This window comes from Artibeus jamaicensis, unplaced genomic scaffold, assembly GCF_021234435.1.
Source record: "Artibeus jamaicensis isolate MK-2021 breed Jamaican fruit bat unplaced genomic scaffold, CSHL_Jam_final contig_1015, whole genome shotgun sequence".
Classification (NCBI taxonomy): domain Eukaryota; kingdom Metazoa; phylum Chordata; class Mammalia; order Chiroptera; family Phyllostomidae; genus Artibeus; species Artibeus jamaicensis.
The window spans coordinates 2,253,915-2,280,580 of NW_026521194.1; the positions used below are offsets into that span (position 1 = coordinate 2,253,915).

At 41.6% G+C, this 26,666-nt stretch overlaps 1 protein-coding gene and 1 long non-coding RNA gene across 4 annotated transcripts in view; one reads left to right on the forward strand and one right to left on the reverse strand.

Annotated features, from left to right (window-relative positions):
• Positions 1-63: 63 nt before the first annotated feature.
• The window catches only part of LOC119044744 (uncharacterized), a 42,572-nt gene continuing 15,969 nt past the window's right edge, over positions 64-26,666 (forward strand). For both annotated transcript variants that reach the window (XR_008391770.1, XR_008391772.1), the window contains exons 1-2: positions 64-134; positions 12,447-12,525. This is a non-coding gene — a long non-coding RNA (uncharacterized LOC119044744). The remainder of the gene's footprint in view (positions 135-12,446; positions 12,526-26,666) is intronic.
• Positions 2,319-26,666, reverse strand: part of COL4A3 (collagen type IV alpha 3 chain) — a 127,814-nt gene continuing 103,466 nt past the window's right edge. Inside the window, exons 35-52 of one of the 2 annotated variants that reach the window (XM_037139236.2) lie at positions 25,882-25,980; positions 25,033-25,122; positions 24,555-24,694; positions 22,505-22,631; positions 21,268-21,348; positions 20,796-20,894; positions 20,481-20,528; positions 19,479-19,664; positions 18,842-18,972; positions 16,348-16,420; positions 14,701-14,772; positions 14,489-14,614; positions 13,582-13,680; positions 11,098-11,310; positions 7,412-7,589; positions 7,171-7,285; positions 5,981-6,153; positions 2,319-5,478 (exon numbers count right to left, since the gene is read on the reverse strand). In XM_037139236.2, coding sequence (XP_036995131.2) covers positions 5,394-5,478; positions 5,981-6,153; positions 7,171-7,285; positions 7,412-7,589; positions 11,098-11,310; positions 13,582-13,680; positions 14,489-14,614; positions 14,701-14,772; positions 16,348-16,420; positions 18,842-18,972; positions 19,479-19,664; positions 20,481-20,528; positions 20,796-20,894; positions 21,268-21,348; positions 22,505-22,631; positions 24,555-24,694; positions 25,033-25,122; positions 25,882-25,980 — 2,135 coding nt within the window. In that variant the 3' untranslated portion in view covers positions 2,319-5,393. Of the gene's footprint in view, positions 5,479-5,980; positions 6,154-7,170; positions 7,286-7,411; positions 7,590-11,097; positions 11,311-13,581; positions 13,681-14,488; positions 14,615-14,700; positions 14,773-16,347; positions 16,421-18,841; positions 18,973-19,478; positions 19,665-20,480; positions 20,529-20,795; positions 20,895-21,267; positions 21,349-22,504; positions 22,632-24,554; positions 24,695-25,032; positions 25,123-25,881; positions 25,981-26,666 lie in introns of those variants that run through there. The other variant, XM_053665707.1, reaches the window with a different exon arrangement.

A 26,666-nucleotide genomic window follows, 5' to 3' on the forward strand; every position in this document is an offset into this window, starting at 1 on the left:
TGTGGTCACGTGATGTCGGCGGCCGGCCGACGCGTGACGCACGCACCGCACTGGGGGCGACGACTCGGGACGTCCGGCGCGGAGGCACGTCTTTTGCTGGGCAGTGCACCAGCCACACGGGACGGGCTTTCACGGTACGTGTTGGGTTCGCGCGAATCCTGGTTGGAGTCCGTCGTCGTTAAGAGCCTCTTGTTTCACAAGTAGACCGTCGCTAGCCAGTTAAAAACAGCTATTTCAGAGCTGCCTGCATCACGATTTACCTGGTGTGAAGCCTGGGAATCTACCGTTTTCGTCAGCTATACCAGTTATTTATTTTGTAATGAAACATTGCGGTAATCTTGGTTAATAAAGTTATGTGGGTTTCAAGAGTACAATAATATAATCCACCTTCTGTATATTGGCATTGTGTGCCCACCACCCAAGAGTCAGATCTTCCGTCGCCGTGGACTTGGTCCTCCTTCACCACCCCACCCCCCAAGCCTTTCCCTTCCATAACCACCTTGCTGCCCGTGAGTTATCTTAAACGCTTTAATTTGGAGGGCTCTTTAGGTTAATTCCAGACTTCCTGAACAGTGACTCCCGCTCTTCCAGACTACCCTAATCCTTCAAGAAGAGAATCCGGAAGGATCTCGGTTTCAGTGTTGTTAAGCTTCTGTACTCTCTGGATCTAGCCCTCTGGCTTTCCGCAGGAAAAGTCAGCATCTTGTCCACCAACGCTGGAACGGACTGAAGCCGAACCAGGGAATACTTTGTGCCCCCAGATCCTAACAGTCCTCAAGGGACCATCTTTTATGAATTATTTAACTTATGCCTCCAACTTTTGAACCACTGATTGTCATTTCCTAAAGCACTTAATAACTTTGTTCAATATTTGTCTTCTTTTCGTCCCCTACCAGATTATAAATTCTGCGTTTTTTAAAGAAAAATTTCAGAGCTACCGGTTTGTGTTTGTGCAACATTCTATTTAATCTATTGTATTTTTCCCCATTACTATTAAGTTCTCTGTTTGAAACCAAGGTCTGTATCTCACCCATCTGTTTATTTTCTGTGGAGTCAAACGTATTGAGCGTGTTGTAGGTTTTTGAGAAAAGTAATGGGACTCATTCCCTTGTTCCACTGAAAAACTGGAACTAAGGATAATCCCAAAGCGATAGTTCTAAAAAGGTTTTGAGCAATGTCAGCATTTTTGGAAAACACCATAAAGACTACAAAAATCTAGAGAGTGTAATATTTATCTGAAGTTGTTTAAATTTAACTTGGTTATTTAAAAAAAACTCACTTTTCTTATGTGTTTGGTTGTCTCTTAGTTTCCAGTGGGCAGACCTGGGATTAGGGTGAAGTGAGTTAGGCACTCAGTGCTCTCAGTGTTCTGCACTTCCTGTCCTTAGGTTGCTAAGAACCCACTAGAGACTAGTAAAAAGTTTCCTCTACAAACAGTCTTACAAAGTAAAGGGGGAGAGAGAGAGAATGAGCTCAAACACAGCACTTCTTTTTCTACTTGCCAGCTGTAAAAATAAGTTCATTAAAATGGATTAGTATGGTTTTTGACTCAAAATGTTTACAAACTAGACTTCTTTTGCCTTCTTATGAGAGTGATTCTAAGATATTTATTTAAGCAACAATTTTCTTGATCTTAGAATTATTGCCTAGGATCACTGTTCATTCTTTTTCTTCACTGATTATAGCTTTATTGCTATACAACACAACTTGTAAGTTCCTTAATTAAGAGATTTCATGCTTAGTGTAGTAAAAGTGTTCTTTGTCAGTTGTCTACATTTGAAATTCTATGAGTATTTTCCTCAAATGAGGAGTAGTTGTATTATAAATGGGAAACGTTATCAAAATATATGACCCGTAATTTCCATAATCTATACAGTTTCTTACTGATTTACACACACTTACTGATCTATACTGATTTTCTTACTGATTCCTTACTCCTTACACATTGCCACAGAAAATGAGCAAAGGTATGACTGGGCTCTTCATGGGAAAACAAAAATAAACCCTAATAAAAATACTAATTAGACAATGTTCAACCTCACTAGTATTAAGATGAGATAGGAAAAATTGTAAAAGATTGGGGGTTCATTGACTTATGTAATACAGCCATGCAAGTACTGGTTAGTTCTCATCTGTGGATATGAAAATATGTCCCCAGGGTGTTAACTTCTGTACCATCTATTGATTTTACAGTGAATGCATATTTCTAAAATTCAAAGTAAGTTATTTTCATTTTGAAAAAATAAGACTAGATATAGTTTTTTCATTTTATTATTAGACTACAATAAAGTTAAATTTCAGCTATAATTACAGAAATATTAGTACATTATAACATTGTAATTTTGTCAAGATACAATAATATAAAGTATTCAATATATTTTAAATATATTTCATTTGGTTATAAAGTAAATATTAAGTTTAGTAGCAGTAAGTTGCATTTGATGCATAGAAAAGTCTTTGTAAGTTATATTAGCAATAAAATTCAAATTTAACATTGTAATACTTTTATAAATAAGTTATTTAATAGTATTTATTCTGGAGAAAGAGAAACCCCCCCGTGAGCACACAGTAATTCCAAAGTTGAAGCCAAGCCCCCAATTTAAAAGAAACAAGTAATTTAACATTTTATCTACAAAGTTAAATCTTCCTAACTTTATAAGCTACTCATAGGTGTCTTAGAAAGAAGTGCACATGAGCTGTATTTTAATGCTCAGTCTTAGAAGTATGATTGAGCAGCTGGTAACATGGCTTCATTTTGCATCACTTGTCTTCCTCGGAAGTTAAACACTGATGAGAGGACAAGAGGATGGAGGTTTGGGGACAAGCGGACACCAGTCATTTGGCATTAGCCCCAATCTAAGGCCTCTTCATATTAGTAACATTACACAAACTTAAGTTCATCTGTGATTTTGGACTTGCAAAAGAGGCACAGGTGGAACGCTCGTGGCCAGCCAAATCTGGTAATGGCCTGTAGAATTGTTTTTGGGGGCATTTGCCTAGAGCAGTTTTTCTGTCTTTACCATGCATTGGAAATCACTGGGGGCGAGGGGGCTTGTTAAAACTCTGGACCTTACCCCCAGAGTTTGTGATTCTATTGGCATGAGGTTGGCCCTAGAATTTGTATTTGGGACAAGTTCCCAGATGCTGCTTGGTGGGGACTGCTTTGTGTGGTATGGGAGACTAGCACCGCCAAGCTAGGCCTTGAAAGAGGCCTGTGAGACTTGCCCGGAAAACCGGGAATGCAGGTACCAGGTGTCCCCTGACCCTAGCACCGACGGTTCCCATGGGAAATCAGGCCTGAAAAATGCACTGTACCCTTGGAAGTTTGCTTTGCTTTGCTTTGCTATAGTCCTGTTGGTATAAACCAGATGTTTAAGTTCAAAGATTGTGTGCAGGCCAGTTTATTTCATCCGCAACTGGGAGGACTCCACAGGACAGGGTACCCCTCAGCTGCTGGTCCAGGGACCACACTGGGAGAACTACAGGTCTGTAGAGGGTTTGTGGGGATCTGTCAGCCCTCTGTGTCACTGCAGTACAATGGGGACAGTAGGGTATTTTTAGAGCAAAAAGTCTGAATATTAGGTGAGTATAAATAATCTAAGTAAAACGCGCTTCTTAGTTTAAACGTAAAAATGGCTTGACAGCAGTCACGAGAGCAGTGGAGGAAGTGGGCCGTGGTCACGGTCTGTGCCGTCCTCTGGGGCCACATCTTCTCCTCCAAGGTAACTGAGACTGAAGCAGTAAAACCTGAATTTAAATATCAGCACCACTACCTCCGCCTAGGTGGATCGGTAAACATCTTCAGAGATTTTTTGTAGGATGCCTGACTTCTGAGCCTCATCCGACAGTGCTGTCATCACATATAAATGGTTTTAATGTTTTGCAGAGCTTTGTTTTCTTAACATTGTCCAAACCAAGGTCTGTGGTGCCTAGAAAAAGCTAGACTAGGAGAAGCTAGAAATCTTGGGCATAGATCTTATTTTTAAAACCTTTATTGAGAGCTGCTGAATTAATGGGGAAGTGTTAGGTCAGAGATAAAGGAAGAAAAGGGGGGACACAACTCAGCTGTGTGGGGTTCCTAACAGAAACAGTAAGTTACTTTTTCCAGGATATTAGATCAGAGACAAGTGCCGCCTCCCTTAGTATTTCTGTAATTTAGCACAGTGCCTGTGGTATGGCTTGGTGCTGAATAAAATACTTGTTAAGTTGAATTAAGTAACCTTGGGAATCTATTAACCACACTGAAAAGAAAGTTTTAAGACACCGCCGGCAAGCTATACAATTTGTACATTAAGATTTTTACACAGTGGACTTTCTTAATATGGTTTGAAAAATGTTTTTACCAAAGAAGAATTAGAGAAGTAACAAGGGAGTCTCTAAATGTCCAAGCTAAATGGAATATTTCAAGCAACGGAAAAATATTCTGAGCCTCATTAGCCAACAAATGCCTTAAGTTCTTTCATGGATTATTGAACTACTCAATTATATGCACCGACATTTATAGGGATGGGGATGAAGTACACATGCACATCTAGTAGCTTGTTACTATTTATGTGGGTGTGCTGGTAAAAGAAAAGCTAGAATTAGACCCAGTTCTGAGTATGTGTGTAGAAATTCTATTGAAACTAATCCACTAAGGGTAAAAGCTGTACCTACTCGGAATACAAGCAGGTTGTGTTGCTGCAGGGACATGAATTCAATGGACAAACCAAAAGACTTAAAAAGTAAAAACCAAAACCATACAGTGTTTCCAAGGCTATTGTGATTCCATTCAGGGAACCTCTCTTTTAGCCTTAATATTGCATATGTTTAAAGGTACTCTAGAAAATCCATGAACCCCAGTTTAATAATGGTTCCCTCCAGTCTTAGGTTAATTAACAGATCTGAAAGTCCAGTTTTATGAATAGATCTGAAAGTCCAGTTTTATGAATGATGCATGTCTTCCCTGCATCTTGTCCGCTTAGGATCTAAAGTCTGAGGAAGTAGGTGGTGGGGCATTCCAAAACTAAAGTAGCCTCTCTGAGTCTCAAAGCCTGAAATAGAAAGGGCAGATCTTGGGAATTCAATGGGCCAAACAGGTCTTCACTTGTATCATCAAACTTTATACAGTCACCATTTAGATAGTGCGTTGGATACAAGTAGAACACAGTTTCAGGGATGCTTTGTGAAAACTCTGCTGTCTTGCCATAGAGAACTTGGAAACAGACTTAGAGGCCAGGATCACAGAACTAACTTAGAAGAAATGTTTGGTGTATGGGGAAACAAACAGAAACTTTGTTCCAAGCCATCATAGAGAGGTATTGTTGGTTAGAGAAAAGTAAGTAAATGCTTGCCCTGCATCATTACTAGTTATTTAGGATGAAAAAGTAACGGTTCTGTTTTCTTCGATTTCTTCATTGTCTTCTCTTCATGCACACCCGACAACGACTTATGATCTTTTCTAACTCCCCAGCTTTCACAGTTGATGGAATAGGTTTTCTGGAAAAAAAAATCAATTTGTAGATAAAAAGGGAATGCTTGTTGGGTTTGAGTCTTATTAATACATATTGTAGCTAACCTAAACTTTATTATAGGAGGTGAATTTCTGACATGGTATAGATATTGTCCACATTTTATGATTTCAGTTGTATTTCAATAGCACTAAGGAATCACACAGATTACTTTGTTAATGAAAACTAACCCTGTTTTTTAAATAGCCTGTCCTAAAAGTCTTTCAATATAATGATGATTGGCAGATCATTTAATGGTTTTATTCAGTAATTTACTATACATTTATTCAGTAATTAAATACATCTGGTGATGCGTTTGTTGTTGCAGGAGCACAAAACCATACCTACTTGTTGATTCTTGTAACCGGAAGTGCCAAGCCAAACAGGATTTTATTGACACGCGAGATTTTTAAAATGAAAATCTAACATAGGCAACCTTTTAGTAGTTCTGCAGTTGAGTCATCTGATTAAGCTTGACTTCGCATGTTTACCTGAACATTCTTTCTGGGTTCAGTGAAGCCAACCAGAAACTGTAGGAATTTGAGTAGTAGTTGCATGTTCCTCTTCCGTGGCATTCGATGAACGGGCTGGCTCGGAACTCTTCCAGGCAGGATCCAGGGGATGCCAGCGCTTGCCCCGCGCCCTCGGAACCCGCACTTGTGAACTGTCACAACAGATATATCTGAATGAGAATTCTGTGTACGGTGTTGAAATTTTCAGTGCTCTGGTTTTTGGCTTTGTTTTTGTAATAGAAGACAAAGGGGGGGCATGAATTAAACTTCTTGTGCTTCTTTGCCCAGATATGCCAACACACCAGTTACTTCGTTACTGTTCTTGTTACTGTGTCTTCCTGCTTATTGTCCACCTTCACCACCAGGATATAAGCTCTGTGAGAGCAGGAACTTGGTTCAAGGCTGGTATCCTTAGTGCTTATGGCATATGGTAGGTGTTCAATAAATATTCAAGGCTGGTATCCTTAGTGCTTGTGGCATATGGTAGGTGTTCAATAAATATTCATTGAATCATGATTGAAAGAATGGACAACTGTGAGTAAATAAGGGGAACTATTCATACAGAATATGAATAACCACTAACTATGTGTGTGCTGCTGTCAGACTCACAGGTGGTCCGTTGATAAATTTCTTCACTTGGCACTTACGTCTGAGAAAATTTTTTAAAGGTTGTTTCTCTCTTACTGCCCATCTTCATATTAAAGTCAAAGGAAACAGTTTAAGGTACGAAGCTTTTGGAGCAGGGAGACTTGGGTACAAATCCTAGCTTTACCATTTATTAGTTGTGAGACTCCGGAGAAAATACTTTTTTTGTAAATCTGTAGATGACAGAAACTACCTTGCAAGGTTTTCATAAAGATTGTGGAAGATGTATATAAAACATGTGCCACATTAAAAAAAACAGATATTTTATTACCAATATTGTAGCTACTGTTCACCTAAATGTCTTAGAATTTATGGGTAATCTCCTGAGAAGTCTATTTTTTAAGTGCTCTATAATTTACCAAAAAAAAAAAACAACTGACTGCTTTTTAAAAGGAGGGTATATTTTCAGATTTTAAGCACATGTTTGTGACATATTTTGTGTATTATCAGATACCTCATTTTGGGGGCATTCAGGATTCTACAAGCAATCTTTGGTATGAAATTGCTGCTCCTTTTTTCCTTACCATGATGAAAGAAAATCCTTTCCAGAGAGAAATCCAGCCATGGGGACACGAAGGAATGTCGGTGGTTTGGCTGTGAATGGCTATGGCAATTGCAGGACCTTCACAGACGGTGCATCTGCGGCATGAAACAAAGAACCTGGTGGCATCATCGTGTCCTGGACTCCGATGTGCTGCTTACCGTTCGATTTTAAAAGAAGTGATTCACCAAGTTCCCCCACAAACTAAGTGACTGGATTTTTACCTGCTAATATAAGGCTCCAGGGCTCTGCCAGTAATTGGAGCCATGTCCATTGGCATCAGAGCTGCTGTTGACAGCCAGTAGGAATAATCATTTCGAGATGCGAAGTTACATACTTTGTTGATGTTACAGAATAAGAATGGCATTGTGGTAAATCGCTGTAGGCAGCTTCCAAGAGTTCCTAATAAAATAGCAGACTGGTTATCACTTTCAGTAAATTGAAATCATTTTGGATATTGTTACTAGATAGAGGCTAATTAAAATATAACCTATGGCAAAAACTGAAGAAAGATGACAAAAAAAGTTATTTGAAAAATGTATTATGGAATTTTTAATAATGATAGAAATCAAAGATCTAGTGGGCAAACAAATTGTCTTTTTCACACTCTTAATACTTCTGTGGCCCATCTTAATCAGTGTAGAATTTGAGGACTGGTAGAGGTCAGTTGGAAAAATGTTTTTGCTTTAAAGTATTCCCAGGTCTTGATACATATACAATACCTAATAGCCAGGAAAAGCTTTAGAAAATATGTTACTTTATGATTAAAAACCAGATAGATGATTTACATGAAGCTGTTTTTGTTGAACAGGATGAGCTAAATTGACATTCAAGAGCAAAGCCCCAGGCTTCAAGTTCAAGATGGCAGAGTAGGAGGATCCTGAGCTCACCTCCTTTCATTAACACCAAAACTGCAACTACATGTAGAGCAACTGTCTCTGGGATCACTTGAAGACTCGCAGAAAGATTTTCTACAACTATAGACAAAGTAAAAGCCACACTGAAAAGGGTAGGAGGGGTAAAGACTAAGCCTAGTCAGCACCTACCCTACTCCCTACTCCTCATGCAGGGACTCATGAGTGGGAGGGTTATCACAACCTCAGAGGTCGTCCCTGGAGAGCGAAGGGTCTGAACCCTAAACTGGTTGACCTGAACCAGGAAGTGGAGCCCTCATAACAGCTGTCTGAAAATCAGCAAGGCTTACATCTGGGGGAGCCAAAGGTCTGTAGGAAACCCAGGTTGCGCTCCTTCCTAGTTCTGGCACAGAGGGAGCAGTTTAAAAAGCAGCTAGGTCATACATGAAGGTGATTCATTGACTAATTTTAGGGTGTGTGCTGGAGGGACAGGGATCTGTTGGAACTTGCTGGTGCCACAGGTGCTGGTGGGTACCATTTTCCTCCTTTAATCTGGCTGGTCTGACACTGCCCATTAACCTTGCTAACACTGTTCAACCCACCCTGGCATTTCCCTGAGGGGCTACCCAGGGTAGACCCTTCCAGAGCACTTCCCGCCCTGCCACACACAGTGGGAAGCATCACTCAGCACCAGCACACGGCAGTGTGTCTGCAACAGCGGGGGTGCGCTTTGCAGCCAGCCACACCAAAGCCTTGCCCTGCATTCCAGTGAGCCTGCAACAGTTGTGGCCAGGCCTCACAGCCAGCAGGCCAGATAGCAGCCTTGCCTGCTAGTGTGTCCACAGAAGTTGTGGCCCAGCCACAACAGGAGGCTATATTAGTCCCTGCCATAGACCACCTGGCTCTGGTAATAAGAGGGACATTGAAGTTAGGGCCCCATGGGAAAATAAGGCCACTTTTTCAAGACCAAGAGATTTAGCTTAACTACCTAATACAATACATAAAAATAAACAGGCAAAATGAAGATAGAAAAGAATATGTTCCAAAAAAAAAAAAAAAACCAGGATAAAACCCCAGAAAAAGAACAACATGCAACTGAGATCAGCTGGTCTACTGGATGAAGAAAGAGTTCAAAGTAACAGTCATGAAGATGCTCTTTCAACTGTGCAGACAAAGAAACTCAGAACTTCAGCAACTTGAACAAAGACCTAAAAATTCTAAAAAAGGACATAATTAGAACTGAAGAACATAACAATTAAAATGAAAAAATCACTGTAGGAAATCACCATCAAATCTGATGACACAGAAGACTGGATGAGCAATCAGGAAAACAGCATAGTGGAAGATCAAAAAGAAAAAAGAATGAAGATAGCATAAGAGACCTATGGGACAACATCAAGCATACTAACTAACATTCAAGTCATACGGGTCCCAGAAGGAGAACAGAAAACCTATTTGAGGAAATAATGGCTGAAAACTTTCCTAACTTGGGAAAGGAAACAGACATCTAAGTCCAGGAAGCACAGAGTCCCAAACAAGATAAACCCAAAGAGACCCACACTGAGACACATTATAATTAAGTTGTTGAAAGTTAAAGAGAGAGTCTTAAAAGCAACAAGAGAAAAACAACTAGTTACATACAAGGGCATTCCTATAAGACTGTCAGCTGACTTTTCAACAGAAACTTTGCAGGCCAGAAGGGAGTGGCATGATATATTCAACATGATGAAAGAAAAAATGTACAACCAAGAATACTCTACCCAGCAAGGTTATCATTCAGAATAGGAGGAGAGATCAAGATTTTCTCAGACAAGCAACAGTTAAAGGAGTTCATCACCACTAAAGCAGCATTATGAGAAATGTTAAAGGGAATTATTTAACTGGAAAAGGCCAAAACTAGAAATAAGATGAAAAAATATGTACTGCTAAAGGCAAACATATAGTAAAGATAGTAGACCAACCACTTACAAATGTAGTATGAAAACAATTAAAATGGCAATAAGCACACACCTATCAATAATTACTTCAACTGAAGTGGAGTGAATGCTCCATTGCAGAAACAGGATGACTGAATGGTTAAAAAAAAAAAAAAAAAAAAAGACCTGTACGTATTCCTGCCTACTTTGCCTCCATGAGACTCTTGATTGAAAGTCACACAGAGACTGGAAATAAATAAATGGAAAAGATGTTTCATATAAATGGAAATGAAAAAAACAGAAGCTGGGATAGCAATACTTATATCAGACGAAAAGACTTTAAAACAAAGGCTATATAACAAGAGACAAAGAAGGACCCAGCAATTGTTTTCTTCAGATAAGTCCCCAGAAGTAGAACAATTTTTTAAAAATACATGCACCTTTGTTTACTGCAGCATTATTTACAGTAGCCAAGCTATTGAAACAACCCCAGCATTCATCACCAGACAAATGGATAAAAGGAGTGGATGTGTGTGCACATGCAGACAACACACCAGGGTGTTGCACAGCCAGAAAAGAAGTGGATCTTGCCATTTGCAGCAACACAGATTGACCTAGAGGGTATTATGCTAAGGAAATTAGGTCAGAGAAAGACAAATACTGTATCATTTCAGTTAGGGATGGAAACTAAAAAACAAAAATGAACAAACTGACCTATAGATACAGAAAAACTGGTAATTGCCAGAGGGTTGGGTGGTGGGGGTATGGGTGAAAAGGCTGAGGGGATTAGGAGGTAGAATCTTGTGAATATGTCATCAGGATGTAAAGTACAACATAAGGAATATGAATATCAATATCACAATAACTTTGCATGGTGATGGATAGTGGACTTTTTGTGGTGATCACTTTGTTAGGTATATAAATGTTAAATCTCACTATGTTCTACATCTGAAACTAGTACAATATTGTATGTCAACTGTAATTCAGAAGAACTTTACATTTCAAAATAAAATTAGACAGGAAACCAATCTTTTGTTTACTATCTTGATACCCAAGGTTGTTTACACTTCAGAGAGAAGTACCCCATGCCATAAAAACTTATAATCTGTATGTGGAACAAAGTGGGAACTGGGGCATTACCCAGGTCCTGTCCGTGGGCTTGCTCATTTCCTTGCACGAAAAGAAGCGAATACCCGCTGTAGAGCGGCTCCGTCCCTTCTGGACAGGAGGGAATTGCTGTGCTCTGACTGTGCCGGGTGAAGATGAAGCCTCTCATTGTGGGACCAGCTGCAGGCGGTCCAGCGTCGCCCGGCTTGCCCTTCAGACCTGGCAGTCCGTCGAATCCAGGCAGTCCTTCAAGAAATGTTATGCGTGTTGCAACACAACCTCAAACTTGTTTTTCCAAAGTACTGATTTACATGTTTATGTGTATCCGATAAGCCCCAAATATAGTAAGGAGTCACAGAGAATAGTGGCTTATACAGTGGCCGAACAATATTAATAAATGCTGACTAATACCATACAATGCCATTACACGTATTTGTTATATCTTACGATGAATGTTTTGGGATTAAGATGTCTGTCTGTATTTCCCTGTGGTGCCAAGCACCATGGTCTGTGGTAGGTTTTATGTACATTTTTTTTGCATAGATGACTGCTTTACAATGTGGGGAATAAGAAATCAAATATAATATGAAAATCAAGAAGATAAAATTACATGGGCTTTTCATAATTTCAATAAATGTGGGCATTATTTTCAGGTAGCTTAACTATTTCCTTCAAAGGAAAACTTCAAGAAAGGTTTTGATCAGTTAATAAGGCAAATAAGAACAGAAGAGTTTAAAAAACTGGTAAGAGTTTATGAGTTAAAACCAAAGTATGTTTTTTACTTTGTACTTTCTCTGCATTTGGAGTAGACTAATTAATACACTTTTGTCACTTTCTAATGACACCTATCCTCAGGATAGGACCTGAGACCTATCCTTTTTCTCCTTTTTCTTGTTCTCTCTTCATCAAATACCTTTTTTTTTGTTTGTTTGTTTTTTATGGTACTGCCACAGGCTAACCAACCCCCTCACCCTTGATCCATTTCTGCTCCCACTGCACCCCAAGTCCCCCTGATTTTGCTGATGGCCCTTTAGAGTTCTGAGGACATGCAGGGATGGCAGAGACTCGGATTTTTGGCCTACCTGGTCAAAGAGGTGTTGGTATTTTTCTTCCTGAACCGCCATGCCATGGAATCAGGCTGTGCCTTGGTGTCAGTTTTAAGTCAGTGCTTTTCACAAGGATTTGTAAAATCCCCAATACACTTTTTTCCAGTCCCTACCTATTCCTATCTCCTCCTGGGTCCTTGGTTCATTCTTTGAAATTGAAAATAGGCTACATCCAAATTCTTCAAAATCATCTTACTTGAAAAGTCCAAATTGCCATGCTCCTAATAAATCAGGGAAGGTGTCTTCACTTTACCTAGAGTCTACCTTCTTTTGCAGGAGGCTGTAACAAACACAAGGTCCCTTCAGGTGTCTGCACAGGAACTGAAGTAATCAGCCAGGTGTGGCAGAAACTCAGGTGAGCTATTACCCAAGGACAGTCTACACATCCAAGAACAGCCAAGGCTCTCAGTTTAGACCAATGCTGTTTGACTCTGAGACTCCTCTCTCATTCTCATGAGGCCTTTTGTAACATTAGGATTAACTCTGTCCTCTTACTAATCATTCTCAATACAGTTTGTACTGGAGGACCTTCGCTCTTGCTGTGGCCCCATTCTGAAACACCGACTTGGTCAATGAAGCTTTTTTAATTCATACAATTATTAGTAAGGCTTCTTTTTTTTTTTTTTACCACTTAGAAAACACATCTGAAGGAAAGTCAAACAGTGCTGTAAAGTGCACTCATGACAACACTGAATTATAATGGTTATGGAATTAATATAAATATTAGCATTGCATTGGAGCTTTTAAAGATTGAAATCTCTAGATTTGACAGTTATGGTAGATTTGGGCATATATCAGGAAATTGGGGAATCACAGAATTCTTTCTTATTTTAAAGTCAGCAATCCTCAAAATAAGATTTGGACATCCTGGTATTTTCTAGGGGGTGCTTGCGAAACTCGCAGAAGGCAGACTTTGGTCCAGGTGAACATAGGGCTCATGCTTAGACTGAAACAGTTAAGAGGCCGTTTTTCAACATGCACAGGAGTCGAGTTGTGATCACAAATGGCATAGTTAGACCATAGCTTTCCTAAGTAAGGCTGCTGACTTGCTCTTCTGCTTCTATCCAGATAATATTTCTCTACCTGTATATCACCCCCGTAAGTACATATTATTAACTAAGTATTCCTGTAAGTGGAAAACAGTACTGGCCTTTCTGCAAATAGAATTAGTGCTTCATTAGGTCCTCAGGCTAAAAATTTGGAGTACACCTGCCCAGTTAGGAGGTTAAGAAGAATGGTGTATTTCAATAACTTGAATTTTCATCCAAATGAACGCTTTACTGCTGGTGTTTAGTCTAATCTGAACAACAAACTGAAAGACCTAGGTTACTCTTGTAGGCAGTCACACGAAAGTAGGACTTCTCTGTCTGCTGAAACGCCCCTGCGGCGAAGGGGACAGGCCAGCGTTTACCTTGCTCTCCTTTACGACCTTTGTTGCCTTTTTCTCCAGGGGGCCCAGGAGTACCTGGGGTTCCATCCTTGCCTGGTTTACCTCTTGGCCCACAGGGTCCTATGCAGAAACAAAAAAATGAAGAAACCAACCTTGCACCGAACAGCTCACATAGATAGAATAAGAGGGAGGGTGGTGTGCCATCTCAGTTCACCTCCCCAGTTTCGGCAGTGAAGGTTCGGCAAACTGAGCAGACTCTGAGCTCTGGGCAAACTGGGACACTTGGTCATCCAAGTTGTTACATCCTAGTCCCCAGGGGAAAAGCCCCCTAAAAGTGAACTAGGAGTATATGAAATTACAGCGTATTTAAGTTGTGCTGCCATCTTGGTGTATGCTGTTCGGGAATTCACTACGCCCTTGTTTCGACCAAAGTAATACGTTATCTCCCAGGTGATTCAAGCAGATTTAGAACATGATTTCATTCAGAAAATTTACAGTATGCTAAACCTATATAAAGGGGCTAGTTCAATTTTCACACACCAATATTTTGAGAAGCTTTCATAAGATGAAGCATACATTTGTACGTACTATTCCAAGTGCTATACACAGTGCTAGAAAAGTATCAGTATAAAGAAGGCAGTCAATTAGAAATAGAGCTCTGGGACGAACAGTTGTTAGGAAAGACGGATACAATACTTTTGCCTTAATAAAAAACAACCCCCTAAGTGCCCCAAAGTGTATTTGCTCAAGTTTATACTATGCACAACAGCTTTCAATATATTGAAAAGGTCTTGTATCTGCTGGTGAAGAATAAAATGAGCTCAATTCTAAAATGTATTGAAATGTAGTGTGTAATGTTTTTTGTGAATTATTGTTGGCTGGTTCAACTAGTTCCTAGTGATGCAAGTCAGTGCTGCCAGTCCCACACCTGGTTTCCCTGGTGGCCCCGGTGGCCCAGGTTCTCCTTGTGTCCCTGGTTGTCCAGCTGGGCCCGGTGGCCCTGGACTTCCTGGAAGGGAGATGATCGTGACAGTGCCAGGGTCTCCACGTACACCTATTCACATGAACATAAGAAGATGATGGCTTTGCTCATGAGTCACCCTTTCTTCCTGGAGAGCAAACTAAGGACATAATGTGTACCTGGTGGTCCTTTTGGCCCCACTGGCCCCGGAGGTCCAATTGATCCCCGAAGTCCTGGGTTACCCTTCTCTCCTAAAAAAAAATGGGAGAGGGAAGCAATGTGGTTGCACTTAGAACAATGGGTTTCCCAGCTCTTCAGGTTGGTGGCAACTCCAAGGATAGATGCTGTTGGAGGGAAGACACCCTTTGACAGCCTCCAACTTAATTATATTCACAGAGGTTTTGGCATTTCATGTGGACCCAATCAGTCATGTTCAATATCTGTTGAAAGATATACGCTAGAAATAAGTGTGAAGAATTTGTATTGTAGTGCTGAAGGGGAAGAGTTTCTTTATTTAGAAATTTTTATTATTATTATATTACAGTTGTCCCAGTTTTCCTCCCTTTGCCCTCTTCTGCCACAGAGGGGAGTGTCTAAGAGTTCACTATTTAAGTTCAGAAACCAGTTCAATTTAACATTAAGGTAAAATATGAAGTGACATTAAAGCCTCTTATTACACCACATTTCCTGGTAAATTATATTGGTTGTCATAGTTCTTGTTTCCCTTGGGGGATTAAACATTTCTAAATAAGGAGCGAACCCAGCCGTGCCCACTGATAGGAAGTCCAATTCTGAAACTCTGAGAGCGCTCCAGTGTTTCGTGGAACGTATTTTAAGAGAACCGATTCTATGGCTCTCCTCTCTAAATACCCCGAAAATACCTCGCCAGAATGTTTCTTTCTTTAGGGCGTGGGGGAGGGCTTTATATAACTGAAAAATAAAGAAAAGGCCTTAGACATTCCTATGGTGAGGCTTGGGGAGCGGGTGGCACCCGTTTTTCCCAGGCTGCCTGCCAGTGGTCACCGCCCCAGCGTGTAGAGAGGCTCATCTGAATCCCCTGCTTTGATTTGTTCTTCGCTGATTGGCTCCTGGGAGAGGCAGTGGTGAAAAGCGTTAAAAAGGCTGTCTCTGAACCTCTCCTTACCCTCCCTCAGACCTGGAAAAAGTCTTCCTTTGAGAAAATGTGGCTTTGCTCACTTCGGCTACACTTAATATTTAGCATCTTACAATCTGTAGTAGGTTCTCTGCCGTACAGAAAACAGTACAGAGGATTTAACCAGCTCAGACATCAATTTCCATGTTCCAAACCTCATGTAAGGTCATAGCACCGTTATGGAAGACTGGAGAATTTCCAAAACCTGAAGCTTAAATGTCCGTGTATCAACATTTTAAAGTTAAAAACCCAGTTACTTTTTTTTCTGATTAAAAACATAATGCCTGTGCCACATAAAGAAAAAAACCACATAAAGAAAAAAATGCTTAAGCCACATATAAAATGCACTTACCCTGCCCATTAATAAACACGGGACAATAAACAATGCAGAGCAGTACTATTGGTTTTAATGTAGTTTCCCACCCCCAACCCACACACATCAGTACACTGTTTCTGTTTGGTTTTCCTATAGTCTCCATCTTGAAGCTATGGTTTTAATTTGTGAGTCCCCTGGGGTTGGGTGTAGCTGGTGGAGCCTTCTTCAGTAACGCTGAGGTCTTACTGGTCCCAACCCTAACTGGGGCGACTGGGCGTGTGCAGACATTTGTGTGCCCTGGGATATGAATCTCAGTCACTCTATTGGCATCCGAAGAGCAGTGCACAAAAACGGTACCTTTCATGCCTGGAAATCCTGGGAACCCAGGATCACCTCTGAGCCCTGGCAGACCCGGGGTTCCTGGTGCTCCCTGTATTTTGAATAAAAGAGAGCAGAACCACAGACACACTGCAAAAATCACAATATTCACTGCAGTTGGTTTTTTTAAGCAAATAGGATATGTTGGGTAAGAACGGGCTGACGTTAAGCCACATCATCTTAACCTTCCAATCCAGTGTTCCACCTCCTGTAACTCCTCTGCTACCTAGACTGCTCCTGAGCACCGTCATTGTCAATAAAAAAAGAAATAAAATCTAACCTTAAGCCCCAGAGCAAACATAACTTCTGATACTCATGCATGTTGTGTGAATATTGGATACACTTGGGGAGGAAGAGCAGGCAAGGGACTGCCAGAATAATGATGATAACTTCATTATTAATGATGATCATTCTGGCAAAAACAAGCTGTTGAATTGTAGCAGCCACCGCCATTCTAACCAAGCCAGCAGAGTTAAAAATTACTCCTGGTCGGAGAGAAGAAGTCAAGTGCCCAGGAATGGGAGCAGGTGGGGGTCGTCAGGGCAGTTCTGCCATGCACTTCGGGCAACGATGTGATGGGGAGGAGATGCTCCCTCCTTAGGAGGCCACACCGATTGCTCCAGTAGCCATGAGATGTCCAAGCAAAGACAAAAGGAGTGGGGAGGGGAGGGAGCAGGGCTTCCAAAAAGAGCCACACGTCAGAATGTATGTAAAATCTACACTGACAGTGTCCAGAGTAGAAACAGAAAGTTATTACTGGAAAACAATGAACATGACAAACACCAAAATTAAGACTGCCCTTTGAGCCAGCAGTTGTTGCAGCAAGAAGCCCAAACAAAGCTGAGATGCTGTCCTATTGCCTGGATATGGTGGTGTGGGGTTAAAGAAAGGGGGGCGAGCAAACAGAGCCATCTGATCCTCGACTCCCAGGCTTTTAAGGTCTGGCAAGGGTGGCCAGGGAGGAGGGCCTGCCTGCCAGCCCCAGCCCTTGGGGAGGGAGGGAGCTCTTCCATGCAAGGAGAGAGCCAGAAGAGGCATCCAGCCGGTGTGGGCACCCATTAAGAAGAATTACCTTTCGAGTGTAAATGTAGAAGCCTAAGATCTTGGAACCCCCAGAAGATTTAAGTGAGATCACATTTCCAAACCCGACTTCCCATGTCCAAGTGTCATTGGAGGAACTTTTGATGTGATCATAGGACCAGTGTTGGCCACCTTCAAAGAGTCATGGAAGATATGAGAGATACTGAAGACTGAAGAAGGGCAAATACCTCCTTTTTCAAATGAAAGGGTTTAAAAAGGTAGATTTTAGAAACCAAATGCCAAGAGATCTTAAGAGAGCAACATGATTCCTGACAATAAGCTACACTGTGCCTTATTGCCCATCACGGATGACAACAGAACATCCAGGGCAGAATTCTGATTTCCTCACCAGACTCCACGAATTGGGTGTAAACAGAGGAATTGCATAGCTAGGAAGATGGCCCAGGTGTTGAGTGAGAGATCCAGTCAAGACATGTTAATAGGGTGGGAGCATGGGCCTAAATGAGCCAGATGAGCTCTAAGAAAGAAAACTGAAAGTTCTGCATTTCAGTCTCAAACAATAGACAGGACAAGAACTAAAGGAGAAAAGTTAGTAGCACTTCCTGAGCAGAAGACACATGGGCTTTCATCGACCATAAGCTCAGTGTGCGGCAGCAATATGGTGGCAGGAGGGGCAAGCTGCCCCAGTGGGTTTGGCGTTGGGTGATACAGAGTTGCTGATGTTCAGCGCGGTGAGACACACCCCCCAGGCCCTCCACAGGGCGCCGACTTCTCACTCCTGGCGGCTGTGTGTTCCAGGGCCTGCATTTTTAAGGGAGATACTGACAAACTAGGATATATTCAGAATAGAGGCAGGGTTGATGAAAAGTTAAACTGAATTTGAAAAAAAAAAACAAACCAGGTATTTATCGGAGGAGAAAATACAGGGTAGGCAAAAGTAGGCTTATAGCTGTGAGTCTATGAAACAGTTTATTCTTATTATTTGTTTATTAACTAGTATATTTATTGTTATTATTAACCTACTTTTGCCTACCCCTGTATTTGGAAGGAGATGGCAGGTACTTACAAACAGTGGAAAGTAAGCACTGTATGTCATGGGAAGAAAAGAAATAGACATCACCTTGAAAGCATATTAACAAAGAAAAATTATGTTGTCTTCTAGAGTGATCCCAAACTCCTAGGTGTTTTTTGAAGCTTCCATCCCTAGAACTGTTTAGTCTAAACAAGAAAAGGTCAGAAATGACATAGAGCAGAGTCCCACATGGACCAAACTCTCAGAGGGCTCTTAGAAGCCAAATCTGTCTAATGCTTATGATTCTTTGATTCTTTGAACCTTCTGGACTTAAATGGGGAAATCTGGTTGCTTCTTGTACATCTGATGCCGGCGATCGATTTGGAAGAATAAAGAAGTCAGAATGGCTTCCACACTCACCGGAGGACCCGGTGGCCCTGCGTCCCCTGCAGGTCCAGGTGGGCCTCTTGGGCCAGGCTTGCCGATAGACCCCTTGTCTCCTTTCACGCCTTCCACGCGTCTGCCTGGAGGCCCGGGTGGACCAGGCTCGCCTGGGTGCACAGAGAGCCCATCAGGACCGCATGGCAGGGCGCCTGGCAGCTTCTGTCGGTGATTCTTCTGAAGGAAGGGCAAACCCTGTCCCTTATCGTGACTGCGAATGGCCTTCCCCTTTGGGAGGAGGATGGGGTTGCGGTAAAGACAGCATGAGAACATCAGCGGAGCGCCTGGCGCAAGACCAGGACCGTGTCTGCCCGATGAAGGTCTGCTGGGGCAGAACGTGTCCCTGACTCAGACCTGACACACCGGAGGGGCTCGCCGATGAGCCGATGTGTCTCTGTCTCTCAGGCTGATTAATTTGCTAGTTACTCATTTTCCAAACAGGCCTGTCTGCCTGGACAGTGCCAACAGCTTTAGTTCACTCCGTGTGAGGACTGGTGGGCGTGGGAAGATGGAGACGACCACAGGCAAAAAGGAGCCTCACACGAGAGGGAGGCGGAAAACGTCGGATGTGAAACACTATTTTCATTCTTTTATCTTGTTTAAAAGTAGATTCTACCTGGGTTTCCTCGCGAGCCTGGTGGACCTCGGTTTCCTTTCTGGCCAGGGAGGGTCGCACCAGGTGGCCCTGGTGGCCCAGGGAATCCTGCCATTCCCGGGGGTCCTGGCGGCCCGACGTCGCCCACCACCCCTTTCCTGCCAGGGAGGCCAGGCAAGCCCGGGGCTCCTCTGTCTCCTTTGGCTCCTGCAGAGAGAAAGTGTCTAGCAGGTTCTGTAATGCCCCTACTCCGGGAGTTACAGTCTCTGGTTATCTCTAATAATGTAGACATTTTGCTTCAATGTGTTAAGATTCACAATGTTGTTTTTAAAAAAAAGAGCTAGTAAAAGAAATGGAGGTCTTAACTCAGTTCTGCCCTCAGTTAGCCATTTAGTCTTGACAAAGTCCACTTCACTTTAATATAGTCTTATTTTTAAACCACAGATAGTACCTCACCTTGCTCAGTTCTTCAAAGACGAAATGAGACAATAAACAGAAAAGTGAGATGGAAAAACATGCTGTAAGGTCTAAAGTGTTCTGTACACCTGGGCCACAGCCACTGTTATCTGGTGAACTTGAATGACAATGACATTATTTAATCACTGATAATTCCGCCCAGTGCACAGAGCTGAACTTCATGACGATGCTGTGTGCATTTGAACTGTCACAGGGCTAAATCCAGACAAAGGTACAACAAAGCTACCAATTCCACCCTCATCCTTTTAGGGAGTGATACATTTAAACTCTGTTAATAGCAACAAAGCAAATACATAAGGAGTCTCTCTTTATAAAGACTTTCATAGCAGGAAATTCCAAAACTGGATCGCAGTTTCTAATTTATTCACTTTATTGTGATGGTAACAATTTTGCATTTTTACTTGAATACAAAGAGTAGAAACATTCTATGTTATTACTAGGACTTCTTTAATTCAATATGTTAAATTAATTTTATATATCGAGCATATTAAATTACATTCTGTCCTTGAAAACGTGAATCCCCAGGGCCGGGGAAGAACTGCTCACCTGGAGGTCCAGGTTTCCCTTTCAGGCCTGGAAGTGCCCCCAGCAAACCTGAAAGTGGTAATTTCAGCCTATGAGTGTTTTATGTGTGGTTAATTTCATCAGACAGGTATAATCTATTCCACTTGCTCAATTTCATTTTGGCAACAGAAAGAAGTTTAATTATCGTGCCCCCAGAACACATTAAAGACCATTTGTTCTCTCAGAAAAGACTCTCTAGAGCAGTGTCAGGTTACTAATTATTAATTATTAATTCGTGTCACTAATTATTTCATGCAACATAAAACTAGTGGGTCCAAGATAATGAGCAAGTTGTACCTGATTCTCCCTTTTCTCCTGTTGGACCAGGAATTCCATCACGTCCTTGGTCACCTCTCATACCCATTGGTCCAGGATCTCCTGGGAATCCTGGGGGCCCTGGAAAAAAAAATGCTGTTCAAAGAGAGGACTTACTTCCCATCAGCAGCCTAACGTGCCTGATCTGGGTAATTCTGGTAAAGGGGTTCAATCGTCAGACTGTAGTTACGTGACGCTAAAGTCAGTGAAAACTATGAGCAGACTAATGCAATCAGGAGGATTATCACTTTGGAATATTTAGCTTGGCAGGTCTTTGAATTACGTATAAATACCTACCCTCACTTCCATGCATTTCTGACTGAGGGCTGAGAAACTGGAAGCTACCTTCTAAAGGTCAGTTGTGGCTCAGAGATACAGCTCAACAGAGGGTTGAAGCTCAAGAGAAAACGTCTTCCCCCAGGAAAGGGACATAGACAAAGTATAGCAAGGAAACCTGGAGGGCCTTTGGTGCCTGGACATCCAGGGAAGCCTTTCACGCCTTTAGACCCCAGCTCACCATCCGGACCCGGGTCTCCTGTGAAGGAAGAGAGAGGGAAGGGAAACACACACACACACCAGAAGACATGGTTACAGCAATGGCTAAAAGGGTCAGTCCTTACAGTCGGCTGTGCTCACGCCGGTCTTCAGGTGACTTGCTCCTGGTCACCTCAGGCTTTTGTCTTGGGTGCTATTTCCCTAGAGAAGCACAGCAGAGAGGTGTGGCCACACTTTAAAGGTGTGCATACAGCAATCACATGGGCTGCTTAGTATTATCGGGTTTGCTTCAATTGGGAATTAACAGCAAATCCACTGAACCTTTCCATGTTTGAAAAGATAATTTAAGTATTATCTTTAGGTAAGATATGAAGCTGCAGCCCAGTAACTTAGCAGTTGTTTTAAGCAAAGCACAACAGAAACTGAAACCTGAATTATAAGTAAATAAGAAAGAAAGTCAAAGTTCAACCTGGAAACAGGCCAGAAAAAACCACCACCACCCAACAATGGTGTGGTGGGTTGAATTGTGTTGCTTTCTAATTTATATGTTGACGTCCTAACCCCTGGTACTTCAGAACATCACTCTGCATGGAGACCTAGACTTTACAGAGGCAAGTAAGTTAAAATGAGGTCACTAGGGCAGGCTCTGCCCCAATGTGACTGGTGTCCTTAAAAGAGGAGGATATTCGGACACAATGACAGACACAGGGAGAAGGGGGCCATCTCCACGTCAAGGAGAGAGGCTCCAGGAGAAACCAACCCCGTCAACACCTTGACCTCAAACTTCCAGCCTCTGTAATTGGGAGAAAATTAATTTCTGTTGTGGAAGCCACCCCATCTGTGCTCTGTGTTCAGGAAGCCCTAGAAAACTAATCCAACTGTCCTAAGATTGGGCAGTGAACTCACATCTCACATCTTTAGGCTGAATTCCTTGAGGCAGAACCTCAGACGTTTTGTTTACAGGAGCACGTTTTTAGATTTCAGTCCATCTGCCACACTGGCTCATCAGTAAATAAGGCTCCTCCTGTTTAATTCGCTGTTTCTTAGAGTCTTAGAATTTGCAGATCAAAGTTGAATAAAAGCAAAGACAGTACGAAAGCCTAAATAGCTTTCTGTCCACAGAGATGATTCCAGGAGGTGCGAGCCATGCTAAGTGTCTTGCTCCCAGCTCTTGGCGTCAGGAAGCCAATGCTCACCTGGGGGTCCAGGGCTTCCGGGACTTCCAGGGGCTCCATCAGGGCCAGCAGGCCCTGGGTATCCGGGCAGGCCAGGTGGCCCTCTTTCTCCTTTCTTTCCCATGTCACCTGGCAATCCTGGTTCTCCCTGAAATTCAGTCAAATACCTTTAAAATTCTCATATAAGCGGGACATGTGATCAGAATTAAGTACAAACGATGTTTGTTTGCATTTATTTATTATCATTATCATGATCATTTAGTTGGTTAGTAATGCCTGTCGAGTGTCTGCCCTGTGCCAGCACTGTGACAGGTGCTGGACACAGGATGGCTGCATGTTTCCTGGGGCCCCGCTCCCTTTAAGAATTTTTAAAGCAATTCAGGTCAGCAGCAGCAGAGAGCAGTCCTTAGCACCCAACCCTTGTGACGATGGGGGCCACGTGCCTACGAAGCTGGCTCTCACCAGGAAGGCAGCAGTGGCCACATTCCGGTGTGTGGTGCAAACAGTCCCCATCCTCCAGGAGCCTTAGAGACCAGAGGGAAGATGGTAACTAATCACACGAATGTGATGATTAACTCAGGGGTGGGAAAGAAAGAGGCAGACTAAATGAACAAGTTCTACAAATGCTATGCATAAAAATAGATTATGTCAATCACATGTTAAAAAAAACACCCTTCATTAAATCTGTACTTTGGTTTTATGATAAGCCAGCACACATGGATTCAATGGTTACTTACAAAAATCTCCACAATAGCTGATTAAAATATACTACTCTGTTACTATGATTTGCAAGCCAGGTAAAACTAGCTCATTTTGTGTTCAATGTATAGTTCCAAACATTTTTTTCTGTGGTTCCCCATGAAAACCCTACATCTAAATGAAACAATTAACTGACTGTGAGTTAATAAGCATAAAATGATTTCTCACTGAGAAAACAACTCAGTAGAAAGGATGTCTCCCTGGTTTTATGAGGACTTACTCTAAAAATAAAAGGCAAATGAAAATTTTGGGGGTCCAAGTAATACAGGGTTACTTTCTTGGGGTTGTGTGGTTTCTGAAAATTTTCTTTCCTGTTGTTTTAGCCATTACTGCTACAGAGCATGATTGGTAGAAATCTCTAGGAAAGGTGATATTTTATTGGTTCAAAAGAGGGTCAGGGAAAAGGACCCCAAAGTAACAAGTTTTATATTTTGGGGAGTCAAATACTCTTGAAAGTCTGATAAAAAATACAGACTTTCCCACTGAAAAACTTCCACTCATTTTACATTCAATTTCAGGAGACTAGCAGACTTCTGGGGTCCCACAGGCTTCTTTAGAGATGCATGGAATCCCATGTTAAAACTCCTGCTTATGGAAATTTTTATCACTCATTATCTAATGATGGAGCTTTGGCTCTTACGGTAAGTGAAAGGTTGGAAGAAAGTAAACGTAAACAAATGAAAAACAACCAAGCCCCACTGAAATGTTTGGTTGTTACAACATGATAACAAGGGCTTCGCAATGTAACCTAGTTAACAGCACAACACGGAAACAAAATAAAGTTCTGTGTAATGGAACGAAAATAATTAAAGTTCTAAAACAATTAGGGTAAATGTATGGATCTTAGGATTTTGTTTGCTTTTTGATGATGCTCTAAAGTTATTTTATTCTACATCTTTTATTATAGTTTAATAAGTCAAGTGTTTTTGATTACAAGGTTTGGAACTTTATTTTTATAAATCTGCGTGAGAAGAGTCCATAGCAGACACTGGCTTACTTTGTATCACAATATAAACAAATGCTGCTCTGTTAGATTGTGTGAGACTTCGATCACTGCCTCCTTCTGGCAGCACACTTAAATTGCAGGGATACTTAGGAGAAATTCCTTGGGAGTTGAAACCACTGGGAATAAATTAAGAAGTTGATAACTGTGTAATAGGCATACTCAGTTGTGAAGATAGGATTCAAAAAACCAAATAACTACCTGAGAATAATTTTAATTTTTTTCTCAGTCCACATTGAATCCATGTACTTGCTATTTAAAAGGACCTACTCCATCATCAAAATATAAATACTTCACTTGTCTATATACCTTTGGTCCTGGTGGTCCTGGCCTTGCACCTTCTGAACAACCTGGCTCTCCCTTATCTCCTTGAAGACCATGGACACCTGGGAGGCCTGGTCTTCCAGGTGGACCCGGGAGTCCCAAAGTTCCCCTCTTTCCTTTGGACCCTGAAATTAGGAAAGAAATCAGGCAAATTAGGTGAACACAGAGATCTTGACATGTTCTCCCTATGGCCTTTGCACAAACCACCTTTCTCTGAGGAAGCTGAGTTTTCACTGTCACTAATGTATAAGGTAATCATAATGGTTGATTTTAACACAGTGTAAATATTCATTTTGTTCTCACTAGTGTTCTACTTGCACATAATACCTTTGTCTGAAAGTAAATCTAGTTGTTTTATACCAACTGTCTCAGAAGTGGAAAACCAAACTACAAACAACACAAAGAATCTAGAATTGGGACCCATCGTGAGCTGGTAGGCTCATAACAGGATTTTACACTTTACCTGGCAACCCCATGGTGCCCATGCTTCCTGGCAGACCACGGGGTCCTGCTTCTCCAGGATTTCCAGGGCTCCCAGGATCTCCACCGGGGCCTGGAGAACAAATAAACAGTTACCCGCTCCGCACAGTTCCTGGACACAAGGTGCTCAGCAAACATCTCTTGGCTGCATGAATGCACGCATTCAGAGCGGCCAGGCCAGCTGTTTAAGAACTTGTTGGCTGCCCTTTTGCCTTCATATAAGGAGGGGACTGAGGACCCAGAAATGTAAAATTAGAGAAAGGCAGATTCTTGTCAGCTGGATTTTGAACGTCAAAATCATCCTAGGACCAAGGCCAGTAGCAGAGTGGTGGGGGGCAGAGAGGGGGCGCTGTGACCAGATAGTAACTAGATAGTAATAGAGTTCTATACTGAAACTTTATTGCCATGTAATATATTTTGTTATTGATGTGATCATAGAGAATGGGGGACACTTTAATTGTTTTAAAAATTCTTTGCAACTCCATAACCTGTTTTTTTTTTAAAGCAAATTCAAAATCTCTGAAGTACTGGTAGATTTTCTTGTATGATATGTGATATTGTGGTAAATTGGCTTTTATAATACCTAGTAGCAGTTTCAAAATAAAAATTTTAGTACAAAAATGGAACTTCAGGTATATAAATATTTTTTAGTTAACACAGGCTGACTACATACACTTTCATTTTGGTTTAATTTAGAAGCAATTTTCTGTTGGAAGACTATTGGACCAGAATTCCCATTCATTCATACCAGTAAGTCTAGAAACACACTTTTGTTACATTTAGATCTAGGAAAACTTAAACCCTGTTGTTCCTACTAGTAAACCAGCTCCACCTGGTGGGCCTGGAGGTCCAGGGGGCCCGTTGAGTCCTTCCGGGCCCCAGAATCCTGGGTTGCCTCTGTCTCCTTTCTCACCCGGCTTTCCTGCAAATCCTAAAGTTAAAAACAATGGAATAAAAATACGGGTTAGGATTTTGTCAGAGTTACCTACATCCTGATTAAAATTGATGAGATATTATTATAATAGAATATTGAATATTTGTTAAGAGAATGGGCTGATGTGGACATACCTTTTTAAAAAAGGATTAAATGAGAACATGTATGATGTATTAGCACAGTGGCCGGCATGAGTTAGCACTCAAAGAAACCTAGCAGTTATCATCATTTTCACACTTTAAACAAGCATTGTAGAGTTAGTGGCCTAAGAATAGCTTCTTGTTTTATTTTAGTAATGACAGAGGGCCATGATTTTGTCTGCACTACCCCATTCTCAGTCCATTTATTATAACTATGGTTTATCAAGTAACGAGCATGCGACAGGAAGCACTTTCTTGTATTTGTCTGTCAATCTGCAGGCGATCTCAGCCTTTCCAGAGAGAGCGCAGCAGGGAGAAAACTGACTCTAAGTAGACAAGGGACTCATACAAGGGCCACGTGGTCAGTCATCGGTAATGGTAGGATTTGAACCCAGCTCTGAAGGCTGGAAAGCTCATAAACTTCCCATAACACAGTCCTACTTTTGTAAAACATGGTTTTGATCACATTGTTTTCTTGATCAAAAATACGACTTTGTCTTTTCAAGCATGTACCCAAGTCTCTGTGCAGACTCCTTTAGGAGA